Source organism: Vespa crabro, chromosome 2 (genome assembly GCF_910589235.1).
Source record: "Vespa crabro chromosome 2, iyVesCrab1.2, whole genome shotgun sequence".
Lineage (NCBI taxonomy): Eukaryota > Metazoa > Arthropoda > Insecta > Hymenoptera > Vespidae > Vespa > Vespa crabro.
The window spans coordinates 9218274-9244466 of record NC_060956.1 but is presented as its reverse complement, the minus strand read 5'-3'; the positions used below and the strand labels follow the sequence as shown (position 1 = coordinate 9244466).

The 26193-nt window shown below is 33.1% G+C and overlaps 1 protein-coding gene across 3 annotated transcripts in view; it reads left to right on the top strand.

Moving 5' to 3' along the window:
- Positions 1 to 26193, top strand: part of LOC124433033 (phosphoinositide 3-kinase adapter protein 1) — a 38431-nt gene that overhangs the window by 2277 nt on the left and 9961 nt on the right. For all 3 annotated transcript variants that reach the window (XM_046982528.1, XM_046982527.1, XM_046982526.1), the window contains exons 2-5: positions 6750 to 6809; positions 9129 to 9594; positions 9874 to 10074; positions 10444 to 10715. In XM_046982528.1, the coding sequence (XP_046838484.1) occupies positions 6800 to 6809; positions 9129 to 9594; positions 9874 to 10074; positions 10444 to 10715 (949 nt within the window). In that variant the 5' untranslated portion in view covers positions 6750 to 6799. The remainder of the gene's footprint in view (positions 1 to 6749; positions 6810 to 9128; positions 9595 to 9873; positions 10075 to 10443; positions 10716 to 26193) is intronic.

Below are 26193 nucleotides of genomic sequence, written 5' to 3'. Positions count from 1 at the left end.
GACGCGAAATCGTTTCTCTCTTCTTCAAGCACACAGCTTTCAAACTAAACCAATTCGAATCTTCGCTTTCGAATCCACTTTTTTTTAACCTCTTTTTCTTTTACTTTTTTTCTTCTTTTCTTCCTACGAATTTTGCATTCCAAACCGGCGCCTTTCGGGCTTTTGACATTTTTCAAATATCGAAAGAATGCAGCGTGAATCTAAATAAAAAAAATAAATAGAATTGATTTGTTTCTCTAATAATATTGTAACAAAAATATTGTATATTTAATTACTACGAATCGATTTATTTTATGTTGCAAAAATTAAATTTGAAAATTGATGAGAATAGAAAACTAGATAATTTTTTTATCTAGTATACAATTGAAACGAAATTTAAAAATCAACAAGAGAAGAAATATAAATAATCTTTTTTTGAAAAAATAGCACTTGGATAAACATAAAATAAAAATAGAATTGATTTGTTTCTCAAATTTATTGCAGTAAAAATATTATATATTTAATGATAATTATACGAAATGATAAAAAAAATTTAATTTGAAAATTGACAAGAACAGAATAGTATATAAATTTCTTATATAATTAAAAGTGAATTTAAAAATTCAGAAATATTAAAGAACAGAAAAATAGACCAGATCTCGAATTAATGCATATTTACTACTTATTTTTATCCTTTTATCATTTTTGCATAATATCCTTGGAATTTTAAAGACTAATAACAATAGAAGAAGAAGAAGGAAAAGAAGAAAGGTGGTCGAACTGAAAGATGTTTTGAAGGATTAACACGTTCACGTCGCAGTTTTACTTCCTGCTTACCTTTTCAAGCATCTATCATAATCCATATGGAATCATTTCTGTTGTCATAATCAAGGACCTTGTTAGAAAAAGACGATACGAAAAGGATGACAGATGATATGAAAATTAATTTTGTAAATTCGCCATTGACGACGCATTTAAAAACGGACGATCCGAAAGTAAGGCGGGCGAATAGTAAGAAGGTCGAGACTGCGTTTGCTCGAGCATATATAGACATCTAAATCGTGCCACGATGGACGGTGCCATAAGCGCGATGCTTTTTATTACGTAAGTGTCGAACAATGCGTTTAAAAATATGTGTCGAATATGCTCGCGCCACGAAAAATCATCGACGTCATGATCGAATAAAAGAAAAAAAAGAAAAATTAAAGTTTATCGTTACCTGATTTTTGTTATTAAAATTTGTGTCATTGTAATTCGACATTTTCATGGAAGAAAAGAAAGGAAAAAGAAAAAGAAAAAGTCTCCATAATAAAATATCACAGAATAAACCAGAGGATTTTATTACTTTTTTATATTAATTAATATAGAATTTCCAAGTAAATCATTGAACAACTATTCATCAAAATTGTTTACACCTTTTATCATTGAGTTAACTTTCCGTGAACCGCGAAATTCTCAGGAAAATAATGATTTACATTGTAAAGAGCTTAAATAACACGTTCGTTATCATATTGCGTTTTACCGTATTTTAAACGGGTCGATAATATTATTAATAACATACGTAAACACGAGAATTTGCATTTACAATTGGTCCGACTCAACATGATTCATTAAAAAATTTCGAAATACAATATTGGTTTAAAAAAAAAATATAAATCATATAGAATTAACGCTAAAATAATCGACAATTATTCCGATATATTAAGATCTCTCTCACATAGATATATTTCAGAAAAAATTTATAAAATTTATCATATTTATGTAATAAAAAAATATTGTAATAACTATTGAGAAATACTAGAGTGGAATGAAATGAAAACTAGTGGAATGAAATTTATAGTAGAAATTTTTACTAAATAATCACTTTGACGTATTTCGAAGTGATTATAATAAAACATGAAACTTTTACATTTTTCATAAATAAATAAATAAATAAATAAGGATCTCAAAAAGCACGTTACTTTGTACGAATTTTTTTAACCTTATCAATATTCAAATAAAAAAGAAAATGAACAACGAGATTAAAACAGAGTTAGTTTTCTTCTCTAGTTCAACTTCATGATTGTCCATATACCAACGTACTTAGGTATACAGATGAACGTGGAATCGCGATCAGTCTGCATAAATCAGAAATTTATTTTAATTTACGCGGCCGACGTGAAAGTTAACGATCCATGTGGCATGTATCTCGATCTCGCGAGGGCGAGTCGGGCATGAAGCGTGCTTGGTAGTACGGCCTAGTAGAGGCCGTGCCGAGGGCACGTGCTGCACCGGAAATTCGGTGTTGCAGGTGCGGAGTTGAGATCAACGCGAATTAGTTCGGTCTGCTGGGACGCTAATCGGAAGTTCCATTAATAGAGGAAGGCGAACGATCGGTTAACAATCGTCGAGCCAGCTGAGCCACGTATCTTCAAGATTCTCCATGCCATTCTTTCAAAACCATGATTAACGATTCTTTTATAATAATTAAGATAATTAATACGCGCGAAGAGCGTAATTCTTTGATCGATTTTTTGTTCCTCATCGAAATTAAATTGATTTTTCTACTTTTATTCGGCTTAAGTAGAGAAGTAATACGAGGAGAAATCTTTCGCAATTTTTTTATTCAATTTACCATCTCTCTCTCTCTCTCTCTCTTTCTCTTTCTCTTTCTCTTTCTCGCTGGAATGAATTTTCCTGTAATCCGATTCAAGAATACAGTCAAATAAACTCTTTTCTAAATTAATTTAAGCCACGTCCAAGCTGCTCGTGATTTTCTTCCTTCGTTCTCGAAAATCTCGAAAATTTTGATAAGAGGTATTATAAAGAAAAGAACAAGACAAAGAAAAAAGAGATAGAAAGGAGAGAGAATTTTTTTTGAAAACATACTCTGCTTGCAAGCTTTTCTCGACAGTGAATCGAGTCAATACACAACCAGCGTATGTGTTAATTCGCTCTGCTATTTGCCGTGATTCATCGCATCAGCTGATTCGTTTGGACAGGGAAAGTAAATCAAAGAGTGGAGCTTTCATGGGAACGATAACCTGCCCTCTCTCTTCTCCTCTACTTCTTTCTCTTTTTTTCTTTTTCTTCTTGTAGCGCGCACATCTCTTCGTCTCTCTTTTCGTCTCACTCTTTCTCTCTCTCCCTCGTCCCTCTCTCTTCTCGTCTCACTCTCCCTCGTTTAGAGTGCGTACGAAAATAGTACGCATGCTCGTTGCAGCAACGAGAATCGAGGCGCAAACTCTCATGACTCGGGGACTCGACGGCAAATTCAATTCATGGAAAAGTAAAGCCCGTCAAATGAAATACCATAGCGAGAAACGAGGAAATCCCTTAGATAATTTCGTACTTTCAATTTACGAATATTATGTCATTTTAAATTACGAGTGCACGTTTAGTTGTTAAATAACGAATTTCGTCGTACAAAAAGTAAAATACAAATCTTTTTATGAAACGATCTATGAGATCGAAAATTTGCAAATTTACAAAAAAAAAGGAACTCTCGATGAAATATAAACTTTTTAATGAATTCTTTAGATTTATAAGTGCCGATCTAAAATTGAATTTGAAAGTTATAGTTATCGAATGAAGCTTTCAAGTTGAAGGAAGAAACTTGAGAGAGAGTTCGACAACAAGTTGAGAGAAGAAATGACGAATGAGAAGGAATAAACCACAAATAGAACGACCGTCGACCGGCCGTTCGAAGTGAACTTTGTACGATACTAATTACATTCCATTACCACCCTTATTAGGCGAACAAGTTTGTCCGATTCCGATCGCGATTTTTCTTTTCAACTTCAGCAATTATTCAAGAAGTTCTGCTGGAGAACAGTTGCACGCACTCCTTTTATCTCTAATCTTAATTTACTCGAAAATCGAAAGTGATAAGATCTCATGACGATTCTACTCTCTTTACCTCGATCTATTAATTACATCTCTCTTTTTCTCTCAGACTTTATCCCATCTACAAATGATTCAGTAATTATTTTCAGTAATTAACTTCCACGCTCTCGTAAACATAAATCCTTCTTATTTCTTCTTCTACCAAAAAGAGAAAAAAGAAAGAGAAAGAAAAAAAAAAGAAAGAAAGAAAGAAAAACTAAAAGAAAGAAATCAACATTTACGTCACGTCTATAGTTCTTTCTTCCTTTCTTTTATTATCGAGATGACGTTGAAATCCGGGGTCATCAGTTTTGATTTGACGAGCATAGGTTACAAGCACAAAGATTAACGCGATAGGGCGCACGCAACAGGAAACGCCACGGCGCAGCTGCAGTAACGAGGACGAAAATTATTTGCAACGTCAGTGTCGTCCGTAAAATGCGTATGGCCCTCGATTTTATCCACCTCTCCATCTCAACATTCCCCGCCCCTCTCCTCGTCCCGTTTAACATACCTAATGAGTTCATAGATCGGTCCTAGTTAGAATGCACGATTGTATCATCCAATTCTTCCCACGCGAACAAAGCGAGCGTACTATATGGTAACAAGAATGTCTCGATGATTGATCTCGATTATTTCGAAGCTGAAAATTTTTCAATGGTAAAAATTTGCGTTGGAATTTCGCAATGATCGAACACAGGATTAGAATGCACGTTCATAGATTTTCAACTAGTCTCTTTTAAACGCGGAATAATTCGTGCGGGTAAAATTTACGAGTGATACATGTCTGATTTATCGCGTTATATATCTTACTTATTTCACACAAGAGTGGATAAACTTTCGCTATCTATCAAATGATCCAACATTTTAAGTGATTCTTAATGGACGAACGAATTTTTGGATTCTCGATAAATGGAATCACGACAGTAACGCCAAAAGGATTATAAGAAACTTAAAGGAACATATCTTTTCTTCTCGTGGGTGAAAAACTATCTAAATTCGACTAAAAATATTCTTACATTTACTTATATTATTCGTAAGGGGAGTAGTGATTTTCTTTGAAAAAATGAAAAAAGGAAAAAAAATAAATTCACGATACATACATAAATATTTCGATATTTATTATTCATCGTCGAGGTATAATACTTTTTCTTAAAAAAGAAAGAAGAGAAAGATAAATGATTCATAAATTCTGAAATTTTTACGATAAAATAAAAATGTTAAAGAACTATGACGACTATTTTATAATAATGAAACTTTTTAAGTCGATTATTTTATAATAATAAAACATTCAGTTTCTTTTCATCGTCCTTGTGCACTCGAACGCGATCTCATTAATTAACCTAAATATCGCGAAAGCACGATGACGTCGGATGGCACGAAATACGAAAGATCGATGACAAGGATAACGGAAGAGGAAGCGCAGCTGCGATTGCGACGAGTGTGGCGTGACAGCGATTTGCAACACAATATCGTTCATAAAACATGAATGAGTCTCTCCGTGTTCAATTCTGTCCTTCTCTCTCTCTCTTTCTCTTTTTCCCTCTCATCTTTTCCTATCTCACGTAACCATGAGATACTCTCGTGCGACACGCGTCTCTTGTTCTATCTTTCTCTTTCTCTCTCTCTCTCTCTCTCTCTCTCTCTCTCTCTCTCTCTCTTTCTCTCTCTCTCTCTCTCTCTCTCTCTCTCTCTCTTTCTCTATCTCTCTATCTATCTCCATCTGCAAGCGAGCTAAATTTAATATTCTCGTGTATTTTCAGCGAGATGAATGAAACTACCATGATATTCATGCACTTTCTCTCGATTGAACGAATACGCGATTCATTTAATATTTACGTTTTCTTTGTTCGATTTTATTTTTTTTTTCTTTTTAGTTTTATTTTTATTCAACGACCTTTGTAACTTCAACGGTCATTATCTTTGAATGATCCAAAGAAAAATTTGATATGATTTAATGACGAGTTTGAAGATTAAATTTTGCATAAAAAGGAATTAAATTTACATCGATGGTTTATAAAATATCGTGCGTAAAATGTAACATAATTAATCGTTTATCGTTATAATCTAACTTTCCACCAGTTTTCATTCCCATTCCAAAGTAATAATTTTGCTTCGTTGATTTTAATGTAATACTCGGGAACCATCATAAAGATCGTTTTCGATCAACTCCATTCGACTAATTAACAAAATCATTCCAACATTCTTACTTAATCGAATCGTAAATGAAATCGTGAATACTATAATGGGACTTTAATAACCAACCATCAGTTAATTTATTTGCCTCGGTTGAAATTCGTTAATTTTAATTGTAATTTACATCGTCACAACTTATCATTTCAATTAAATCACGTTCATTAAAGTTATCTTCGTTCGATCTTCTTATTTATTTTTCTACGAAATAAAAACAAACAATCTAATTTTATACCTCGTTTCATTAAAACGTCATATATAATTCGAGAATTCCAATTGTATACGCAATTAGTGTGGTTGTAGGAAGGTAGAAACTTTAAAGAGATGTATAATGTTCGCCATTTTTTCATTCTGAAGATCTTATATTCGTAAAATCATCGATAAAGGATGAGTAACGAGCGAATATTATAGTATTTTTTATTTCAATATTAAATTTTATAATCATAATAAAACATCGGTGTAGGCTATTTTTTGTTCTGACATGTTTATGTAGATCGACTTAAAATTTATATTCCTAATCGTAGCGCGTGTAGTGAAGTATCGTAAATCCTACTTAATCTCATCTCTCTATTCTCTCTCTCTCTCTCTCTCTCTCTCTCTCTCTCTCTCTCTTTCTCTCTCTCTCTCTCTGTCTCTCTCTTTCCTTTTTCTTTTTCTCTAAAGTAACAAAGTCTCAAAAGGATTGAAATGTTTTTATTGCATTACTATTGCAGGATTTCAACGAAGGTTGTTCAGGATTGGTCAAAGAGGATAGGAGGTCACCATGGCAGTCGGTGAGTGTTGCCTTTTATTCGAAGTTGGACCAAACTCCACCCACGAGTACGACCGAGCTGTGAATTATAGATTAGAGTCACGTAATTTACGCATAATCACACGCTCATCGTATACGACTACCGCGTATTCCGAGCCATCTATCTGTCCCTTTTCCACTCCCTCTTTAACCCTTTCTTATGTTTCTTTTTCTCGCTCTCTCTCTCTCTCTCTCTCTCTCTCTCTCTCTCTCTCTCTCTCTCTCTCTCTTTATTAGGAGAAATTCGAGGAACAGATAAATTCCAAAAAAACATAGATGAATTCTTTTCTTCTCTCGATCTATTCACATTGATTCTTTTATAAAATATATTTTAAAAATAACGTATATTTTCACAATGTAAAAAATTATATTTTATATCATCGTTTTCAACATATAAAAATTTCGAAGATTCCGTTTATTTCATTTTTCTTATTTCTTTTCTTTTTCGAGGAAGCTCGTTTTACGTCGATGGATTCTTAATCAATATCACGAAGTTCTTAGAAACATGAGAGTATCAGAAGGGGTACAAAAGGGCACGTTAGGCTAATCAAAAGCCAGCCGCGGCTTCTTCTTCATTCTTCGCTTGAAAAAGACGGGCCCTTTGAGGATCCAGTAACACGAGTCTCCTTTTTCTATTCCACGAGATTTCTAATTTCCAACATGCGACTCTTCGTAAGAAAAAGTGCGAAAGAAAGAGAAAGAAAGAGAGAGAGAAAGATAAAGAGGAAGAGAGAGAGAGAATAAAGAGAATAAAAGGAAAGAAGATTATAGAGAAATCCGTGTACTTTCACGTCGGAAAGAAAAAAAATGTGGATGTAAAAATGTGGATCTATCCTTCTTACTATATATCCATTGAGCATTCATACTCTTTTATACTTTTCTCGTCTTATAAAAGTCCCTCCCGATTGGTGACATTTCGTAAGCATAAAATGTACGATAATACCATTCTCGTTTCTTAATTTATAGTCCCGCCGCATAATACTAATCTTCTAACAAATTCCACGTAAGACTCAGTAATCTCCAACCTCGATCACTAAGATTCACGGAGATACATAGTTTTACATTGATAATTAATTCGTTCGGTATATACCGTCATAATTTTTGACAACATCCGACAATTACATATTGTATATTTTTATAAGAAAAATAATACGAATGGTGGTAAGGAATATACTCATTTAAAATTATAATAATAACTACAATTTTAATGTTTATAATGGAAAATTTAAAATTCAATTTTTCGCAAATTATTTATCGAGTATCCCACTAATTACGATACCATCTTTCGGAGCAATTAATGTTAACTCTTAATGACGACACAAACAGTAATGGCGAAAACGAATAGCATATCTATGCTATTGTGTCATAAATTTAGCTGCTTCGTGAACAGTTAAAAAACAAAGAAAAGGAAAGGACTGTAAAGGGTAGAGAAAGACTGTCTTGAAAGACGCAGTAAAAATTGGCGGAGTTCCCTCTCCTCTTCCTTCTCTTCCTCATCGTTTCCCTTACAAAGTCGATCTATCTTCGAGGAGTAACAGCGCGTGGATCGCTTCGACGGAGGTGCATTTCCGGTGCAGTTGAATATACGTTCCTCCTCTTCGTACGTTCCTGAAGGGATACAACGAACTATGGTGGGGCGGGGGACTTAATGTACACAGCGTCCGGTCCATCCCTCCCCACCATTCTCATTTTCTTCACTTCGTTCATGGCGTCCCATAGACAGTAGACAAGCATGTACCACTGTCAGAACAGTCCCAGGTGGACCTTCGCGCAGTCACTCGAATAAACTCTGACATTTAGTGAATTATTTCTACGTCTTTTGAGCTTCATTTTTTATTAGAGAATTACAATTTTCATCTTTAGAGAAATACTATTGCATAATTAAACCAGTGTGTGATTAATTTAAAATAATTCCTATTTCGTTTTTTTTTATTAATATATACATATATACATATATATATATATATATATATATATATATATATATATATATACATATTTATACTACTTAATAATATTCTAAGAAATAAACAGTTTCTGATAAATCATTCACAGTAAGATGGAGGAAAGAATTCAAATCAAATACAATGTGAGAGCTAAGTGGTATCAGTGAAAAATCTTACGATCAAATTCGGTTAAAGGATTCTTAGAAAGTCGAACAATTTTGTAGGTTCACCCATCAATGGACTTCGAATATCACGCGCTTCAAAAAAATTCGAATAACGTTTATCGACAAGAAATTTCGAAGCACGGTCATCGATTTTTCAGTTGATCATCAATACGTTAGGCCGTATGTTCACAGACAACCCTTCGTACTTTTCGTTGTCGGTGTCAACGTCGTCGACGGACACGACAACATCACCATCGTTGAGTTGTCCATCCTCATCGACGAATCACACGCACCGCAGTGGTGGACACACTGGCTTGACGGCTCTCTTTCGACGTCGGCCTACCTGCAAAATGGGTGCTACATCTTCGACTAGCGTGGCATCAGCCTCGACAGCTAGTACTTCAACAAATCATCAAGAATCATCGAGTAATCGAATCAGTGGATCTAGTGGATCTATACCATCGACACCAAATGAGGAACGAGTACCCATGTTATCAAGAAGCACGGGAAACGGTACTACTACAATTAATCAAAGAAGAAGCTTTAGGAATTTATTTAGATCGGTCAGTGCCAACGATCACGAAAGGACTCAACAGTTTCTCAAGGGTGATCCTAGACCCTCAGATGTAGCACCACCTTCACCTTATTTACCGCACAGGTGAATTTATTAGTTATTTTAATTATATGGATATACATATATTTGACTAAGATTTATCTAGTTTTAGTAATTATTTCTAGATAACTACATCTAATAATAAAAACAACTATTTCATTTCATTTTACTTCAATATATCTATTTACAAAGTGTATATAATATTATAACGTACATCAATATCATAAAGCATGTACTGTAATGGAGTCGACAACTATATTTTGTTTACCTATCTTCTGTTGATTTTAATATATCAATTATATATTAATAACGATCCGATCACAGATCACATTCGCACTCCGAGAACGACAGACGTCGTCCTGCTCGTGATAGACGAGTTCTCAAATCTGCTAGCGAACTTCTTTCGAACGATATGGTTTACTGTGGACTTTCCGGTGATGCTAATGATCATGACGACGATGACAATGACGACGACGATGACCAGGATTCAACAGAAGAAGTATTTCTTGGTGTTGATGATGCTAGGTTAGTATAATATTTGTTTAACTTATTGATAATCTTTGGTAAGCGGCAAGAAAATACAAGTTGAATCATTAATTCTACCGAAAAACACTTATTACCTATGATATTTAAAGAACAATGTAAGATCAGATAGTAAGATAACATATGTCTCGTCTCTATTGGACTTACAAAATATATATACCATCAGCAAAAGACAGCTATATAAAATATATCAACATAATTATTTTTAATTCATGTTATTATCAAAATTCAATTTACGCTCTGACATATACACATTTGACTTATAGACAAACAAATGTGATGTATGATTCTTGAGAGATTTAATTAACAAATCAAGTTTTAGAAGCAAGTGTAATTTTTAATTCATTACAGGTATTATAATCTGTCGTCGACCTTGCCATCACCAGGATCGGCAGCGTCAGGTCAAAGAAGACACTCCGTCGGTACTTTCCTTGGCAAGGATCGAAACACTTGTTCTGGAAGAAGACCTACCCAAACAGTTGAAGTTCTGGTAGAGCCTAGTAGTATGGCACCACCAATACCAACCGATACAGTCGATGGTATCGTTTGTATCGACGAAAGAAGGGACAGATTAAGTGGATGCAGATCTAGACGAAGGAGACACAGAAGTTCATCCAGTAAAGGTGAGTTAATTTTTTTATTTATTTTATATGTCCCATTTGGGTCACGTGATCTTTCTCTGTATAAATTTTGTCTTCAAAGAAATATACAGATTTATTCATGTTAATTCGTATGCTAACGTAACAGAAGAGAATAACATCGTAATAGGTACTTTTGAGCTATTTCAAGCTACAAAAAGAGAACGACAGACCGGCATTCTATCTTGATTGATGGTCAATGATAATAATTATTATTAGGCACGGTTCTTCAATAGACAAGTCGCCTGTTCCCACGACGTGCATTTTATGGACAACTTACCCGCATAGATTGCAATCACAATGGTCTCGTTACGCGATCGACACGTTACATAATTTGCGATAAGTAGAGAATTAGAAAGAGAGGGAGAATTATCAAAACGTGTCAACAAGTCGTCGAGACTGTTACGGCGAAATGATAAATTCTTCTTCGGTTATATTTAATAACCGTTTTCTACGATAACGAATAATTTTAAAATTATTCGTTATCGTAAGAATCAAAGATACCAAACAAATTGAAAATAGTGAATGATATATTTTTAATGTTAACAAATTTAATACAATTTTACAGATAAATTTATACAAAATCAATTTATACTTGTAACATATTCATTTTAATTTTTCTTCTAATTCGTATTAAATAAAAATCGTTCGTAGGAACATAATTAGATCAGTATCAATTTTTATTTTATATATAAATATTTTTAAAATTAAAAAATCAATTTTGTCCTTTCTTTAAATCGTCATATTTTTTACGACGAAATTTGAAAATAAAAATATATCATCCATTAAGTCCTTAAAACTAATAGTTGACGATTTATTTGACTCACAATAGTATATCTGTCTATGTACAACATAAAAATTAACTTGGGATATAATATGTGTACATACATGTACCTATTTATTTAGTGTACAAGTTCATAGATCATCGTTATAAAGAGAAGATAAAGTGATCATGCAAAAGTTCATATTAATTTAAATCATTTCCAAAGAAAACGTCGGAGAAACGCAAGCCCATGAATATAGTCACACGAAGCAGGTGAACACGATTAAACGATGTCGTGAAGAGACGTACCGAAAAGGCTTAACAGAAATAGAAGATTTATTATCCTCTTTCCTCTCTCTCTCTCTCTCTCTCTCTCTCTCCCCCTCTCTCTTTTTCTCTCTTTCTGTTTCTCTTTCTACGCAAGCCAGTAACTACCGGGAACGTACTTACTACTGTCGAGGGTTCGCGCGATAATTCCACTTTCACATCGCGTATTCGACTTCGAGACGCGAATCAAGATTCTCGGCTATAAGGGATATCCGGTTGATCGCAGATCAAGTCGCAGATTAATAAAACTCGAGAGCACAAGACAAATATAGAAAGTTAAACTTATTATAAAAACAAAAACCAAAACGATTGTTCCAGATAAAAATTCACGATAAAGAAAAATAAAAAATAAAATAAAAATACATAATATGGACAAATTTTCGTTTAACTTTCGTTTAACATAATCATAACTTTGAAAAAGAAAGGAGAAGTTTCCTTGAACTTATTGCATCAACTTATAAATATAAAATGTTAGGTATAAAAGTCAAGAAAAAAAAAATAGATAAAAAAATAAAAAAACAACATGGAAACAGTAAAACGTCGGATATAGAACGTCCCCGGAAGCACCCTTTAGTATTCGATCGACGAAAGCAATAGCTTTTCCCGTCGACGAGACGTCGAACTCGTCCGGAGAGTCAAGGAGAAAGGTAAAAGAAGAGTTCGAAAATTTACGACGTTACGTGGGTTCCGTATAACGATTGACCGCTGGTAGAAATCGGTCCCACGTGTTCAACGCTTTTAACCTGCCCTTCCGATGGCCCTTAGCTTTGCCTGCACGTGCCGCATGTGTCGATGAGGGACCAATACTAATTATTACTCTCTGTCTCTCTCTCTCTCCCTCCCCCTCTCTCTCTCTTTCTTTCTTTCTTTTTTTCTCTCTTAACCAGTGAACAACATAACACCCGTTAGCACAACCATATATAATATAATTATTCCATATATAATATTCGTTAAAAATCAATCGAATTGTACATGTATACATATGAATATAGTTGAGCGAAATATTTTTTCGATTTTAATCCATATATATCAGTTCTTTTTTCTTTTTTATTTTTTTAGACAAATTCCACGTAATTATTTCTATAGCAAATTTATTTTTTCATTGTGAAGATGGTATATTCTTCTAATAAGAGGAAACAGAATTTTTGAACAGAAATTCCAACGATCAGCAAAAGCGTCTTTTAAAACAAGGACCTTCGATCTTTTTTCCTTCTCTCACACTCCCGTTCTGTTTTTAATTAAAGCCGGAAATGAGCCGTGAGCCTTACTAACCATACCCTTCGAGAATTTTGATTCTGATTTCGCTCTGCTTCTGCTAGACTCTACTGTATCTCACAGACGTGCAACAAAAAAAAAGAAAAAGAAAAAAAAAATTTTCTGGAAAGAAAAAATGGACACAGAAATTGTCTCCCATCTTGTCAACTGTATTTGTTCAAAAATAATCGAGACACTCGTCCCCCTTCGTGAATTTTTAAGACGTCCGGGAACGTCTCAAGGTCTTATACTTTTTTTTCCAATATTCTATCTAAATATATCGTTAACTCATGAATATTATAACATATATCACAACTTTCTGTAAATTATTATTTATTGGTTTCCTTTCTATCTTTCTATCTATCTATCTATCTATCTATCTATCTATCTATCTATCTATCTATCTATCTATCTATCTATCTATCTATCTATCTATCTATCTATCTATCCATCCATACATCCATACATCCATACATCCATACATCCATACATCCATACATCCATACATCCATACATCCATACATCCATACATCCATACATCCATACATCCATACATCCATACATCCATACATTCATACATTCATACATTCATATATCCATCTATTCATCTATCCATCTATCTATTTATCTATCTATCTATCCATCCATACGTTCATACATCCATACATCCATACATCCATACATTCATACATCCATATATCCATATATCTATCTATTCATCTATCCATCTATCCATCCATCTATCTATTTCTCTATCTATCTATCTATCTATCTATCTATCTATCTATCTATCTATCTATCTATCTCTTGATCCTGTTTCATTAGGTTCGCAGTGGTCGCACCGTACGAACGGAATAAATTGTGTACAAGAATGACGAAAGGAACGGTGCATCCGGTTAGCTGCTGTTACATCCGAGGACCTATATAGTCGAAGTAGAAGGGGAAGGGAAGTGCATCTGTACCAGAGGGTGACATTAGGGAACGAGAGAGAGAAGGAGAGACAGATGGATAGTTGTCGCTCACGACAAGCGACGTCGTTAAAACAAATCGTCCCTCTTCTCGATTTATTTACATTGTGTAAACGCACGAGACTTTTGTGATATTTCGCACGCGATCAACGACAGTTCATCTCTCTCTCTCTCTCTCTCTCTCTCTCTCTCTTTCTCTGTCTTTCTTTCTTAAGACTGTATCGTAAATCTGTCGTTCTCGCAAGACTCTTTCTCGAGGTTTTCTTATCTCGTTGAACGATACCATGGAAATTAAAGGTTGTTCAGCTTTAGTGACGATTAATGGAATATTCGTATCGAGTAACAAGATTGAAATTATACAATAGGAAAATTATTCGTAATAATTAACATATAGAAGAGTATCTATTTCATTTAATCATTATGAAAGGAAATTCTGAACATTTGTAATTATTGGTGCAATATTTAATATACCGTTATAATTATAATATACCATTTATATTATAAATTTAACATATTTTTAAAGTGATTAATTTTATAAATGATTATTGGTTAAAAGTTACCATAATAGTTGGATCAGTCAATGTTTTTATGAAAACATTGTGGTAATCAAAGCACGAGTAGAATCGATAAAAATAACGATATCATCGAACGAGCGAAGGTGAGCGGAAAATTAAGCATTCCAAAGGCAGTGTCCTTTCCATCTGCATATATATTTACCGGTTATACTTCCTGATGTCGCACAAGCACGGATTCACGATTTCCGGTGGCAGTAATGTTCCACGCTCGCTCCCGACCACAACTACGCTTCCGGAAGTCGAAGGAACGACACTCTCGTTCAATCGCGATTCGTTCCTCGCATATTCGTGTCTACTCCATCAAATCGCGAGAGACAACCACGAATGAAAATTTCAGTCAGACTTTAAACTTCATTTGAATAATAGTTTGAGTGATTTATTACCTACTCTGTTTGCAAGACCTGCTGACGTTTCTATCGATATAATTTTTTTTTCTTTAAGAAAAGAAAAGCGGATTGAATAAATTTGAATTAATGTACGAATATACGCAGAAGCATATGTATTGATGAATTTAACAAAATTATTTAATTGAAATTGTTAATATTAAATTGTTTTTTTTTATAAATTCTGTTGAAATCCTTAATCATTTGAACTCACACGTCGAATCAGTTTAGAATTCTTTGGAAAAGCATACCAACAATTTTTTATTATAAAATTTTAAATTTTCATTAGAATAAATTAAGTGAAACAAGATGCGTATATCTTTTTTCTAGTAGAAAAGAAATTAAAACAAGAGAAAGTTATTAGTAAATAAACGAGAAAAGGATCAAATTGAGTTTTGAAAGTAATTATTTGTTTGAAAATAAGAACAGACAAAAAAGCCTGCCAAAAAAAGTGTTTTCTAAAGGTGCTTCGTTTTTTTTTTCTTTTTTGATAAAGATCACAACAACTTCCTGTATACCCTTCGATTTGTTATCCAGATCACCGCAGGTACTTCGAAAGCGATACAAACATCCGGGATGAAGAAGAGTTTGTCGAAGGTCTTTCAACGTTAAACGTAAACGGTCCTTACTGAGAGATTTTAACCAGCATCCGCATCTCGCGTAGAATTTTAAACGAGTTTTTCCTCTTTCGTGTCTATGTCTAAAACAGATTAAAGTGAGAGTCACACGTGTATCGTTATTCGAATGAATGTTTCTCTAATTCGTATATATATATATATATATATATATATATATATATATATAAAATAAAGAGAGAAAGAGAGAGAGAGAGAGAGAGAAATCCTTTGAATTATGCATTTGAAAATTGAATTACGAAACGAGAGACACGTGAAGAAAATTCTCAATACCTTCGAAAATTATAACGATAGTATAATTCTGAAATTTTAAAAAAGATTAAAATATGTTTCGTGGATTGTAGAAAATCAACATGATCTAATTTTGATTCCAAGCGTTATTTACGGGTGGAATTCGAGAGTCGGAACGGTTAGCAAGTACCTAAACGAGACCTGATTGGTCAATACGTGATCTCCGGCAACTACGATTCGTTGTACCGGAAGTCCATTCTCCTTACTCGTCGTTAATAATAAAGTATTTATATATGTTAGATTACGAGAGAGAGAGAGAGAGAGAGAGAGAGAGAGAAAGCTTTGATCTATTTTTCCAAACGACGATTAACGTCAAAAAAAAAATTAATATATTCAAGAAAAATAATAAATAAATAAATAAAGAACTTTGAAAGAAATAGAGATATTTAAGAGAAAAAATAATCATTTAATCGGAATAAAAATAATATATAATTTAAGCCTAAGTTAAAGAAAATAATTTGTTGTTTTTTATTTTTGATTACTACAAACAATCCCAAGATCGAAGAACACGATCCGTTATATGAATATGTAATATACAATGGCAGATATTCATAGGTTCTTTTGCATGGTAAGACATGATCGTCGATTTGATTGACAAACTAGCGGTAAATAACTTCGCATTGTGAATCTCCGGAACGACGTCTTGACGAGGATCACGAACTGTCTGTCTCGTTCTGCGAGCCGGCATCGTGCGCATAAAGTCGTGCCTATTTCTGTTTTTACAGCCGCCCCTTTATTATTTTTATCTTCTTGCCGGCCGCTTATTTTCGTGTTCATATGCATTTTCTACGGTGCATCGACTCTCCCCATATATTCGTCCTTTTCTATTTTTATGACGTCTAGCGAGGGAGTAGTGTGGAATTAAAGAAATAAGAAAAAAACCAAAACAAAGAAGAAAAGAAATGAAAAGAAATTGAAAAGAAATGAAACGCTGAAATAAAAAGGAAGATTCCAAGATCGCGAATATACTTTATTCGAGTATTTACAAATTCTACGAGCATTTCAGTGCCCTTTGCGGTATTCTTTTGATGTATTCACCGATCACGATAAATTTTGAACTTCTGGCTTCGAGAAGGATCAAAGAAAATCTTCTGTCTCTGTGTATGCCACGTGGCAGGAAATATAAAGAATTAGAATCTTTTGATATATTTTATAAATAATTCGACATTTTCAGATCCATTTCTGTCTAGTTACCTTTTGGAACTAAACTTTTACATATCTTATATACCTAATACGTCGATATTTGTTATATTAAGTACGTTTATATTATTTATGCACAAAATACATACTAGTTACTTTTCCCTATATAACAGACCACGATAAAAGCGTTCTATTCTATTCGACGTGATACTTTAAAAAGAACACGTCAAAGATATCGGTTCTCCTATGGATAGGAAAAAGTTTTATTTACTTTGAGGGCGAAAGACTGCGTATCTCATGGCAGTGACAAACGTTCCTTTGAGTTGTTCACAACTGATTCGGGAGATCTTCGGTATTCCTCTTGAATTTATCATGAAGAAAACGTTAACGTAGATATGTATTTTCGAACCGATAATTCTTCTTTTCAAAGATACATTTCAAAATGGCTTATTCTTTTTTAATAATTCATATTTATTTTTCTTATTTTTGTTTTTTTATTCGACTTCCATCCGATACATACGATTATGTTGTATAATTCAGAACCAATGAGACAATGTACTTATGTGACGTGAAGGATCTAAATCGATTGGTGAAATAACAAAAAAAAAAGAAAAATAATCTGTAAAAGATTAATAAACTCATCAACGATAAACAAACATGAAAGACATAAGACAAGGAATAAGAACTAAACGAAGGATAAAATGGAGGAGCGTATGACAGTGAGATGTTATTTTGGCAGTAGAACTTTAAGAACCCTTCCTTTATGAATTAAGATTGATGTCGTCGGAGCGTCCTTCCGATCCGTCAATCTTCGAATTAACCGACTCGGAAAATTAAATTACTGAATTTATCCTTGATTGGTAATGCCTGTCCTTGCGGTGTGTCACAATCGGGAGGAAGGCAGAACAATTAAATTTGTCTCTCTCTCTCTCTCTCTCTCTCTCTCTCTCAGCCAGTAAACAACATGACACCTGTTACCATAATCATTTATTCCATATATCTTTCTCCGTCCTTCGATTGATAAGAAAGAGAAAGAATCTGAATAAAACAGTAATCAATGATAGTAATCAATATAAAAATAAAAGTTAGAAATAATACAAGTTTTTTAAAAGATCTAATTTCGAATAGATCTAAAAAGAAAATATCTTCGAAAATCTCTCTCTTCGTATTTCCTTGGCTCTCCAGGAATTTATACAAGGATTAGGATTATAACGAGATCAACCTCCAAACTTGAGCAAATACTTTTAGAAAAATGAAGCGATCTTAACGATCTTAAATCCTTCTCTTCGGAGTATTATTGTCGTAGTCTTCGTAGGCGGTCTCACAGCTTTCTCGGGAAACAATGAAAAGAGGAGGCCGAAAGAGATTAAGCCGTTGAGAAGTCAAACAATGGACTTGATTAAAGATGCAAATCTCACGGATGCCCAAGAATTTCAAGGATCATGTCGCACGTTACAGAATGCATTTATCCAAAATAAGTTTACTGAAAGAATTCTCCTCTAATAAGTATTTAGAGAGAGTAAAATATTTTTAAGTTAAGTTAGTTAACTTATTTCTAAAAGACGTTAACTTTTCTTTTAATTTCTAATTCATTTCGTAGATATAATCTTTTCAACTATCATCCATCGTACAGATTAGATTAGATATATGTCTGTGTGTGTTTAATAATTTATAATGAACGTTATAAATAATAAAAAGTTAAGACCCTTTAATGAAAAACGATAGAGATACTAGAATTGAAATATACGAGACAACTGATTAATTATAGTTAGCAATTAAAACAATACGTTTTCTCTCGAGTGTATTTAATTATCTCTTTCTTTAGTTCATTGACCAGTGTTATTGTATGAGCTGAACCTACAAATGTAAATATAATAATAGTAGTAACATAAGCCGTGTTCTCCTATTTGATCACTCTGAAAACGAATCGTTTGAACGCTTCCCTATCTTGTACGTGCTCCAAATTAATTATGTTAGTCTCTTGTTGCGGTATATTAATAAACCGCAGCCGGGTTTAACGCTTTCGTGCGCCTCTGTAACTATCTTCTACGTCTAGCTTGCTTCAAAGGAGTTTTATTCTTTTCTCCTTATGAATGAAAGACTTACAGACGATAATGCGTGTGGGTTGCCTATGTTCGGGTGTCCCATGAAAAATAATATCTTGTGTTATAATCTATTTTTTTCTTTTTTTTTAAATAAAAAACTAACTGTATTTTTAATAAGATAATATATTTTATTTTAATAAAATATTGTTAATACAATAACTAACTGATCATAGTGCGTTAATTTTATACTTGCATATTATAAATTAGTTCATCTTTTTTATTAAATTTATTAAATTTGGAGGTATTTATTAATTACATTAGGATTATAATTTTATAAATATATAAATAAATATATATATAATTTAATAGTATAATTTAATTATACTATTATACTATAAAATAATATATATATACTATATATATACTATATATATACTATACATATATATATATATATTATATATATATACTATATATATACTATATATATATATATATATATATATACACCGGATGTCTCATTTTAATATGGTCGATTATCATCAATCCTTTTGTTTTAATAAATTGATGTTTCAAATAAAAGTTCTTAGGTTTTGAGGAGAAAAATGTAATATTTATTACATCTATTTCGTAAAAAAATATTGTTGTCAAGATATGGAAGTTATAATAATGTTTTTGTAATAATAATCGATGTTTTAAATATCAATATTTTATCGATATTTTTTACAAAAATTGTAAAGAATGTCAATACGAATCAAAAAAATATCTACAGTGTACCTTTTCATCGATGATATATATGATATATATAATATAATAATTATACTATCATAATAATAAAATAAAACTAGCATAATAATATCTGGTATAATAGTACAAAATAGACATGGCACGGTACTTGTGATTTGTGTTCTGTGTTCCAGATTTTTGTGTTTCTGACTGCTGTATTCTATGTTCCCCTTTCTATGTTCCATGTTCCATGTTCTGTGTTCCGTATTCTGTGTTCCATGAGTTGTAATGTGAGATTTATAATTTGTAATTTGCAATAATAATTTGTGATCGTGATCATGATTATTTTATGGTTATATCGTGCTATGTCATCTACTATACTCTTGTACTAGAACTTATTATATTAATATTATACTACTATTATGATAGTATAACTATTATCACCATATCTCTATGAAATATCAATGAAGAGATGTTTGTCAGATTCATATTAATATTATCTATAATTTTTATTAACATGTCGATTTATATTTAAATAAAGAAATTGCTATGATTTTTCTATATTGACAACAACACCCACTTTGTAATAATTATAACAATAAATATTACATTTCCCATTGAAAACCTGAGAATTTCTATTTAAAACGTTCATTTATAAGACCAATAAAATAGGAGATATTTATTACATTAGCCATAAGATTTAAAATGAGATACCCGGTGTATGGATATATTCCATATAAAAAAAATAAAAAAAATTTAATACAACTTTGCATCAGCACGTATACCAAGAGATACAAATATTAAAAACAAAAACGTATATATCATCGTTCGCGTCGATGCGATTTGAATTATGTTCGTATATCGTAACGATTGTAACAAGACAAATTAGCGATTTCGCGCGAACCAACACGCGGTTAAACGACCATAAATTGCGCAACAATGATCGCGTCGTGGCACGTATCACTGAGAGGAAAATAATAGGATGAGACGATTCTCGTGGTTAGTACCACGAGAGAAGAGAAAATTTATCGACGAGTTATTTCTCGCACTCCGGCTTGAGCAGCCGGACAATTCCTTCCGACGAGATTTCCAAGAAATCATGGAATTTCTATCTTTCTCTTACTATCATTTTATCTCCCTCTCTTTCTCTCTCTCTCTCTCTCTCTCTCACTCTCTCCCTCGCTTACTCTCTGTCTCTCTCTCTCTCTCTCTCTCTCTCTCTCTCTCTTTCTCTCTTTCTCTCTTTCTCTTTCTCTCACTTTCTATCCCTCTTTATATCGCAGAAAATTTATAAACACCACATGTCAACCAAGTCCATCCTCTTTACGCGAGCAACCCGTCGTTGTAATCGACGTAATCGTCGCACGTAACGACCGACAATTCCGTTCTGTCTCCTCTGATTTTCCTGTTATTCATTTCACATCCTTCTCTCCGCTTCTCCCCTTTCTACATTTCACTCTTTAGGGAACGAGGAAATCACGTATTGCCTCGAAATTCATTTTGAGGGAAGCACCGTTCCAATGTATACTTTCGAAGAATTAATTAAATAGAAAATTAAAGATCGATTCGACATTCGACTCATAGATATATAACGATTGATAATTGAAACATCAATCACTTCATGTATAACAGATTTTTTGATCGTAGACGACACATATACAAATTATGATTGTAATTGATTTTACGATTAAACGCAGGAAAATAAAATAATTCTCGGATTCTAATTTGAATGAAATCGTTCTTATTTCTTCAACTTTCCTTTTTTTTTTAATTCGTTTCCATTCGTTAGAAGAAAATTGTCGAAATTCCTTAAATCGAAGTATTCGTGACTCAGTTTCCTTGTACGTACTTTTTAACAGAAATTTCTTGAAAATATTTCATACTTTTGTGCATAAAAAACACTTAAAAAATTAGGATTATGTCGTTTCAAGATGTTAATCGTGAAAACGAATTACGAAGAATTTTATCGCTGGCATTTTATTGCGGTTTAGTCTCACGAATAATCTCAATATACGGCCGTTACTCCTGCAAGTTATTTTGTAATGCGTTTAATCATAGAGAGCTCATAAATTATCTGCTTTGGTATTTGCACATACTGACGATTTTAAAAATAGAAAGAGAATGGAAGGAAACTCTGAAGCAGCCGCTCGTCCATTCCAAATAATCCGCGACTTAGAAACGTCGTAATTAGTCATATCTAGTGGCGTCGAGAGATTTATATCAGAAATTCGGGGAAAGAGAATGACTCGAGTGCTAAGACACTTTGCTACTGCAACTATTACAACCACAAATGACATACTATGTTTCATAGACATAGGCGCCAAAATCTTCGAGTCTTGGCGTTTTTCGGAATATTCTGCAAAATCTTTAACTCGCAAATCGATTAGATTCTTTATTATTTATCTAAAATAAATATGTTTTTTTTTTTAATATATAGATAGGTCATTCTTTTATTCTAATTAATAATAACCATAATATATTTATATACTTAATATATCTACTATCATTGTTATTATATATAGATATATACGACTATTATATGCATATATAATATTAAGTATATATTTTATATAAATATTATTATCTCTTAATACCTTATTTAATTATTATAATTATCTCTCATAATTATATCTTAATATATAATATAAGCTATATCATAATGTAAGATATAATTAATAATATAACGTTAATGAGTAGATTTTTTATGAGAAAAAATAAATTAGGTACTTTATATCATAGTTGTACATACGTACGTATGCAGCTTTATTATTTATGAGAGTGTAAAAGTAAAAGCAAACTACAAGATGTCAGAAGAAACAACTTCTCGTGGATCTTAAGGCGATTATTCTGTCGTCGGTCACTCGACCGACTGACTCACTCTCCTCTAATTCTCTAATTGGAGAGGCCCAATTTTTGCGTTAGATAGAGAACGAGGGTCGTAAGCGCGTCATAGCGGACCCAGGTTCTAAGCGGATTACCAACCAATTGTTATGATTGTCAAATAAAATATTTATACGTTTGTATTTTTTTTTTTTTTTTTGTAGAAATTATATTTATGGAAGTTTTGATTCGTCCTCCAAATTTCATTAAAAATAAATCGGATAATTGTTTGTTAAATTTTATATATTTTATTACGCACACGATGAACTTTAATAGATATTAACAATATATATTTCCAAAAAAAATATAAATTTACCGTATAAATAAATCTATATATATAGATATATATATATATATATATGTGTGTGTGTGTGTGTGTATATTGATAATTTTTTACTATAAGTTAATACCTTCGCACATTTATTTTTTAACAAATATTCTGTCAATCGTTGTGTATACCTTTGAGGTAGTCATCATCATTGTAACGGGGTAAAGAATAAAGTTATTTTTTCGAATGGAGCAACGGAAGTGAAGGAGCGATAAGCGGCGCCCTTTAAAACCGACTCCTCGGAATTTCGATGCCATCGTGAATGGACTCCCTGTTACAGGTTTTTCCTTAGAGAAAGTCACTACGCGGACCCTTCGTACATAAGCATCTACCAACTGAATGGAGAATCTTCCAAGGTCACGAAGAAATGTTCTTTATCGAATAAAAGGACAATAACTAGCTTCCTTTCTCTCTCTCTCTCTCTCTCTCTCTCTCTCTCTCTCTCTCTTTGTCTGTCTCTCTCTCTCTCTCTCTTTCTTTTTCTCTCTCTCTCTTTCTCCCATTTCAAGGTTGCTTCGAAACATAATGATCGCAATATGAGACTTGAAAATAAAATTTCAGTTGAGAACGATTCGAATCAGAAATTTTCTTTTTTCTACATGAATACAGTTCGGACTAGTAATATATTAGTTATATATGGAACGTTTTAGTTTAGTTTAGATGGAAAACGAGGATGGAGGATAGTTTGTTCTGAGATCAAAATATAAGATATTATAGGTCAGAGAGTTTGTTCAGGGTTCCTATTTTTCGATACGTCGTTATCTCTTAGATAAGGACCGTAGAGCAACCGTGAATCCATATCTAGGTTGAATAATTAGATTGATGGTCATCACTTCCGACCATAACATAGAAATATAGAAAGTCATATATTTCATTTTTTTTCTTTAAAAATACAATAATAATAAATTACTAAAGGATACGTACGCAACATATATCTATTATTCCATTTTCTTCAAGAATAGAACAATAAATAATGGAGAAGTTCCAAACTTTGTTTAAGAAAACTTTCCCAATTTGAAAGAAAAAGAAAGTATTCCGAGAACAGTTCGAAAGACTTTTTCTACCCGCATCATCGCGATCGAGACAAAAATGAGCTTTGGGACAGATGTTTTAAGTTCAAATACAAGTAAGAAAATAGAAAAAAATGTATATATATCCATGTGTTAAAAAAAAGTTGTTGTCCTATTGCCTAACGTATAACTTAACGCTTTCTTTTTGTTTCTCTCTCTCTCTCTCTCTCTCTCTCTCTCTCTCTTTTTCTCTTTCTTCTTTTCTTCTTCTGTTTTTTTTTTTTTAATAACATCACAGAGAGTTTCAGTGAACACGTGGTTTTGAGATCTCTACGACAGGGTCCATAGATAGTAAGAAAAAAAAGGAAGAGGAGAATGACGAGAGAGAGAGAGAGAGAGAGAGAAGAGAGAGAATGAGAGAATGAGAAAGAAGAGAAACGGGAGATAGAAAGAAAGAAAGAGATAGTGTGTCGATTCGCGTATGAGCGCATGCGCGTTACCCATCCCTCTTTGAACGCGTCCTGTTGGACACCCTCTCGAGAAACGTTCAGTAACGTGGCGCGTCACGCCCGAGGCTGACTTTACCCTCGATTTTTCTCGTTTGAAAACTTTTGCGAGAAACCACGCTTTCCGTGTATCTTTCTATTCCGATTCCTACTTTTTTCCTTTTCCCTCTCTCTTTCTCTAAAAAAAAAAAAAAGAGAAAAAGAAATGTGTATCATCCGTAACGAATAAAACTAAAATTCGGAGACTATACGAATGTCGTTCACATGTGAGAGAAAGAAGGTCGACGATTTGGATCAAGTTTGGAGTATAGATCGCGAGATGAGGATCAAAGAGGAAAATCATTTCGCCAAACGGAGTATCGAATACTTTGGTAAATTTTTTGTTTTCAATTATTTAATTACACGAATTTTCTTTTTTGCATGCGAATATAGATTTATTTTTTAATTTGGTAAAAAAAATGATTTTCATGTATATATGAGAAATTATAGTTGCTAATAGTTGTCGATGCTATTGCTTAAATATCAATATATTTGCGAAAAGATATGATAATGAAATAACAAAAAAAAAATAAAAAAAAAGAAAAGAATATAAGAATCATCGTAGTGTTAATGTTGGATTTGTCGAGCGCATACGAGAAACAAAGCTCGGCCGTAAGAAGAGAAAAATTAATTGGAGAAACTCAGCATTGTGTACGTGAGCATGAACGATAATCAATCGGAAATGAAAGAAAATGTCCGTATGAAAACATCCAATACGTTAATGCGTTTGTTTAACGTCAATGCAAACGAGAATGCCGGATAGGCAATCGGGAGAAGTCAATCAACGGGTAGCAAGCGCCATAATACATATATTGTTTATACATACATATAGACGACTCGTCCTTCACGAATTCCATGCGAAAGATATTTCTGTGCATGCGCCGAAAGAAAGAGAGGAAGAAAGAAATAAAGATGGAAAGTGAAGGAGAGAGATAGATAGGTAGATAGAGAGACAGAAAAAGAGAGAAAGAGAGAGAGAGAGAGAGTGAGAGAGAGAGAAGAAGGCAGCTTATTATCCTGATGTTCTCAATGCAGGATATGCAGTATGCTAAGTGGATGCAAACATTCACCGACTATGCGCAGGAATACAAATGGAACCCAGGTGCCACCGCGTTTGTTCGTCGACTCCCTTCTCCTTCGCGCCCTCCTCTCCAAGTCTATCCTTCGTTTCTCTTCTCTCTCCTCCGAGTCTTTTCTTTCCTCCTTCTCCGAGTCCGGACCTCCCCATTTACATATCTTTTCTTATCCCTCTCGCCTTATACCTACCTAAGCTACTAGATTACGTTATATAAGCGGCGCCAGCATATTTTTTTTCCTTCCTTCACCTCCTGTGTGTTCCCTTCGTATATTTTACAAGTATGTACTAGGATGGAAATCTAGTATTTTCGAATATATGAATAGAAAAAAGAAACCAGCGGGAGGTTAACCGTACTGGATAGGAGTTCCACTTATTCGTTCGGTTTATTCATTCCAGGCTTTCAGTGTTTTAGAAAAGATCAAACTTAGTTTATTTCGGTTAACGTATGTAATGTTAAGGGATTAAAGACATGATTTGTTATAGATCATTAACAAACGTTTCCGTTTTCATAAACC